Here is a 5,104-nt window from a genome sequence, read left to right on the forward strand (position 1 = left end):
GAGAGAGAGAGGGAGGGAGAGAGGGAGGGAGAGAGAGAGAGAGAGAGAGAGAGGGAGAGAGAGAGAGAGAGAGAGAGAGAGAGAGAGAGAGAGAGAGAGGGAGGGAGGGAGAGAGGAGAGAGAGATCAGGAATGCTTTATTTTAAACTTGTCATGGAGCATATTAAAATTTCATTTCAAAATAAATATTATAAAAGCATCAAATTATTAATGAACAAAATTTCAATAGTTGAGTATCATTTTTCTCATTTTAGGCTGCACAATAAAAGCTTGGAAAGAAGACTATTATTGTGACAAAGTTCATGATTTGTAATAATTGTGATCATTGTAGGCAACTTTAGCATGAGTGTATATTAATGGTATCGTATTGTTATAAGATTTTGCAAAATAATTGAGACAATCGGAACGACCGTTGTAATGTCCGCGTCTCATTGATAGACCTCTATAACCACCACCTGGAGGGAAGGAGAGAGAGGGGGGAAAGAAATAAGGATCATATCGTCATTAAATTAAATAATTATATACTATAATTAAATACTAATAATAATAAGACTAATTTGTATTGAGGGTATATTGACCGATTTCAGTCATGGTAGATTAATTGGGTAATTAAATAATCAAATTTGTGTGTTTCTTATATGCCTACATACACATCATGCATTCCATCAAGAGTTTAAAATACCCTGAAGAGAAGAGATTAATGAAGCAGTAATTACATGTACATGCATAGTAGAAGTTACATCATAAACATATACTGTACATTATAGGCAATAATGTTCATGAGTTTTTTCCTCTAAAAAGGAGCTTGTTATTCAAATGTACATGGACATTGCATTTACAACAACATTCATTGAACTTCAAATGACAGGGTATTTTTAATACAATACTAATAATAATAAACACGGCTCCAATTATGGATGCTACTAAGCTTAACTCACTTAATTAGTTGGGAAGGAGTTCAAATGAGTACAAACATTGGTTGATTACTACTAAGAATCTAATCAGCTTGATGACGTAAAAATATAACTATTTTATTTAAAATTATAAATACTTTATCTAAAATTGAAATACATTGTACTTCACCTAATCCTAATCCATAATATTTATAACTATCATTAACTGCATTCCATTGCCCTAACTTACGGTTGGTAGCCTCAAGGTTAATAGGAAACCTCTTAGCATTGACAGATACACAGCAAGTTTGAGGAAAGGACGTCCTTCGCAGGAAATCCGTGACCATGAGACACATGGCGATGTCTTCACAGTTCATATTCTTATTGATGTAGTCGTAAATGGCGCTGGGAAGGAAGTGGGGTTGGTGATACATTTCCAAGTAGGTCTTTGACATGATGAATGTTGCCGAGATCATTGCAGAGTAGCCATATTTCTCAGATTGGAGACCTTTCTTGGTCCCGTAGAAAAAGGTCCCATCTGGTAGAGTATCGTACGTCCGTTCTTCAAAGCCAACTATCCTGTGCCGAAATTGCTAAGAAGAAAAAAAGGAAGAGGAGAGTAGAGTTTTTTTTTGCTATTTAAAATTCTATTTTTGTTCTTGACACCTGGAAGTGTTAAGCTAACAAGCTTATTACAAGTGTATACATGCTAACGTTACAAGCAAACAACAATATTTGTGCAAGCTTCCACTGTCACTTCCTCTCCCTCCCTCCCTCTCTCTCTCTCTCCCCTCCTCTTTCCCTCTCTCTCTCTCCCTCTCTCTCCCTCTCACTCTCTCTCTCTCTCCCTCTCTTTCTCTCCCTCTCTCTCCCTCCCTCTTTCCCTCTCTCGGCTAGGGCTATGGTAAATTACCCTGGCATAATTGGAGCATAACGGGTCGAAATTTATGGCCCTCTACCCCTGACCACATGATTTCAAATTCAATATGGCAGGTGGTACTAGTATTAGTACAACAACAGTTGAACAACCCAACTGCTTAGTACCCCCACCTATGCAAGCATGGCAAGCCCAATGACTAGACTATTCTATTTTCCAGTGACTCAAGATCATTGAAAACATTTTCAGAATCTGGCATTATTATAACAGATGCATGACCATGTAACTTGATGGTTGGATAATTGAGTAAAGCTTAAAATATGACCATAATTAACTATAATGAGTTTAATTGGATTGACATGGAACTTCAAAGCATAATAGGATGGAATTTAAAGAAGTGCTTAAAATGATAAAGGCAACCCCCCTTCTCTCTCTCTCCCCCCCCCCCATCTCTCTCATCTCCCTCCCTCTCTCCCCCCATCTCTCTCATCTCCCTCCCTCTCTCTCTCATCTCCCTCCCTCCCTCTCTCTCTCATCATCTTCTTACCTGCCATGTTTCAAATCCAAACAATAGATCAGGGATAAGAACTTTCCTATCATCATCAATGATAGCAACACCTACAGAAGACAAAAATGAAAGAACAAGTCACTACAATTGTAAACAGCTGGAACTGGAAGCGGGCAACAAACCAACAAGCCAATTCTAACTAAATAGACAAAACTAAAGCCCAACATCCACTAGGCAACTTCGTTGAAATCAACAGAAATGTGGCCGCCNAAAAGTTAGAACACTGTTCTACTTTTGGCAACAAAGTTGACATACATCAATGTAACCACAAAGTTGCTTTCAAAAAGTTGCCATAGTGGCTTTATGCACAAATAATGCCCACATCCCCACCAATTATAACATACACTCGGTCTCAATCTCTTTATAAGGCACAAATCGATTCGTGAGTTTATTCTCTTTCGAAGTGATAAACTCCAATTTCGTTTGTCCACATGGGATCTTTGTAAGACTTTCGGGTATCGGAGTCATGACGTCGTTCCATACAATGAGGACTTTATGGAGTGAGGGGCCGGCAGAACAATAATGAGGTATTGTACGCTGTAAAATGGCCGTCCTTTTATACGTCATTATTAAAATGGTGAACTGCTCTTGATGCAAATCTGATACGGTCTGCCTAAAAATCCGCCAGTAATATTTCATGTCTATTTCTTTGGGTGAAACAGCAGGGAGAGAAGGAGTAGAAAGCCCAGAGCTTCTCCTGCTATTTGTAGTGACTGTTAATGGCGTTGTAGTCGTAGGGATGGTAGTGGTAGGGGAGCTAGGTTGTTTTTCTGGTAGCTCTGAGTTTTTCTCTGCATCTTTTGGAGTCTTTTGTTGAGACAAGTCCGCCCGCTGCTGTTGCGGCGAATGCTGCGCGCATATGAAGTTATGCGTCGAGGGATAGTAGACGACCTTTTGCTGTGTGTTGACGGTCCATCCCTGTAGACAGATGAGGAAGAGACAGGTTAAGGAGAGAAGAGCTATGGACAGCGTTTTCTTGTCCATTTGCATTTTCTGTGTGAGAATTATCAGCCACGCCCGCCTCGTAAACATGGTTGAGCCACGCCCACTTGATTAATTGCTTGTAGGGCTACCACCATCGCTTCAACAATCAACATACTATGCCATCTTTATGAGTCTCTGGAAGAAATTTTCAGCCGTTTTGGGCCTCGTCTGTCTTGTACAGACCCTATGGCTACTCTCAACCAGCGACAGAGGAGATTACGAAGAAGGAGCAGCCGGGAAAAGCACCCAAACTCCACGAGACTCTGTCCCTCCCTCTTTTAACATGACCCTCTGGCGTTATTATCAACAAATTTTAATACCACCTACTACTGACGTGACTAATGAGAGACTCACGATACTAATGCCTACTTATAAAAGAGCTGACATCCTTCCATCTGTCATTAAGCACTATTGTTCAATGGGGGATAGTGTTGAGAAGATTTTGGTGATTTGGAATGATGTGGAGACACCCATTCCACCGTCTCTTCACTCGCTGAGGTGCGATATTGATGTTTTATTTATTGTCTCGAAGGAGAATAAATTAACTAATCGGTTCATGCCAAGAGATGAAATTGAAACCAAAGGTTAGGGATGATTTTTAGTGTGGGCGGGTAATTAGCGTGGGTGGGCATTGTTGTACTTATAACAAATATTGTTTAGAAATTGGCTTCGACCAATTTTTATAATCTTTCCTGATACATATACATGTTTTTATGTTGTGTAGCAAGTTTGAACTGATTCCAATTAAAATTAGATTTTTTAATGAATTTTTAAAGTTACTCGAAAATTGGGCTAAAGTTCCTGTACTATTAGCCCATGGTTTTTTCCGAAAAATGACCCAGAAATGATCCCTAATTTTTATTACATTTTCTGATACATATTGATGTACTTATGCTGTGTAGAAAGTTTGAGCTGATTCCGACTTAAATTTTTCAAGTTACGGCCATTTTTAAAAATCGACCAAAATCTGAAAAAATCCCTGTACTATAGCCCATGGATTTTTCAAAAAATGGCCGAAAAATCACCCCCATTTTTTATTACATTTTCTGATACATATTGATGTACTTATGCTGTGTAGAAAGTTTGAACTGATTCCGACTTAAATTTTTCAAGTTACGGCCATTTTAAAAAATTGGCCAAAATCTGAAAAAACCCTGTACTATAGCCCATGGATTTTTTCAAAAAATGGCCCAAAAATCACCTCCAATTTTTATTACATTTTCTGATACATATTGATGTACTTATGCTGTGTAGAAAGTTTGAGCTGATTCCGACTTAAATTTTTCAAGCTATGGCCATTTTAAGAAGATGCCAAAATTCTGAAAAAATAATACTATAGTTTGCTTCACAATACTAAAAAGCTATAAAGTAAATGTACATTGTATATGTGTGTGTAACTTTTGTGAGAATTGTGATGGTGTAGGTGTACTGGTAGTGGACGATGACAGACTAATATCGGGTGATGATGTACAGTTCGGTTTCCAAATATGGAAAGTAAGCAAAAAGATGAAAGATGTTTGTTTATTTTTATTTTTTTAATTTTGATTTTTAATTTTTAAAAATTTATTTAATTTATTTATGTTTTATTTTATTTTTATTTTTTAATTTATTTATTATTTTTAATTTTTTGAATTTATTTTATTTTATTTATGTTTTATTTATTTATTTTTTTTTTATTTACTTTATTTTATTTATGTTTTATTTTATTTTTATATTGTTATTTTTATTATTTTTTATTTTTTTATTATTTAATTTACTTTTATTCTATATATGTTTTTTTAAT

The 5,104-nt window shown here is 36.6% G+C and overlaps 3 protein-coding genes across 3 annotated transcripts in view; 2 read left to right on the plus strand and 1 right to left on the minus strand.

Moving 5' to 3' along the window:
* Positions 1–265, plus strand: part of LOC109583528 (uncharacterized) — a 23,461-nt gene extending 23,196 nt beyond the window's left edge. Inside the window, exon 3 of the mRNA XM_019998915.1 lies at positions 254–265. Within this exon, the coding sequence (XP_019854474.1) occupies positions 254–265 (12 nt within the window). The remainder of the gene's footprint in view (positions 1–253) is intronic.
* Positions 248–3,362, minus strand: LOC105313463 (exostosin-like 2). Its single transcript, XM_011406914.2, has 4 exons — positions 2,682–3,362; positions 2,317–2,387; positions 1,143–1,485; positions 248–454 (listed from the first exon to the last, which is right to left on the minus strand). The coding sequence occupies exons 1-4, from the start codon at positions 3,325–3,327 to the stop codon at positions 300–302; spliced, it is 1,215 nt and encodes a 404-aa protein (XP_011405216.2). The 5' UTR covers positions 3,328–3,362; the 3' UTR covers positions 248–299.
* A 14-nt stretch (positions 3,363–3,376) lies between these two features.
* LOC105313464 (exostosin-like 2) overlaps positions 3,377–5,104 on the plus strand; it is a 4,323-nt gene continuing 2,595 nt past the window's right edge. The window contains exons 1-2 of the mRNA XM_011406915.2: positions 3,377–3,905; positions 4,745–4,815. Coding sequence (XP_011405217.2) covers positions 3,449–3,905; positions 4,745–4,815 — 528 coding nt within the window. The 5' untranslated portion in view covers positions 3,377–3,448. The remainder of the gene's footprint in view (positions 3,906–4,744; positions 4,816–5,104) is intronic.

The sequence above is a fragment of the Amphimedon queenslandica genome, unplaced genomic scaffold (assembly GCF_000090795.2).
Source record: "Amphimedon queenslandica unplaced genomic scaffold, v1.1 AMPQUscaffold_13299, whole genome shotgun sequence".
Taxonomy (NCBI): domain Eukaryota; kingdom Metazoa; phylum Porifera; class Demospongiae; order Haplosclerida; family Niphatidae; genus Amphimedon; species Amphimedon queenslandica.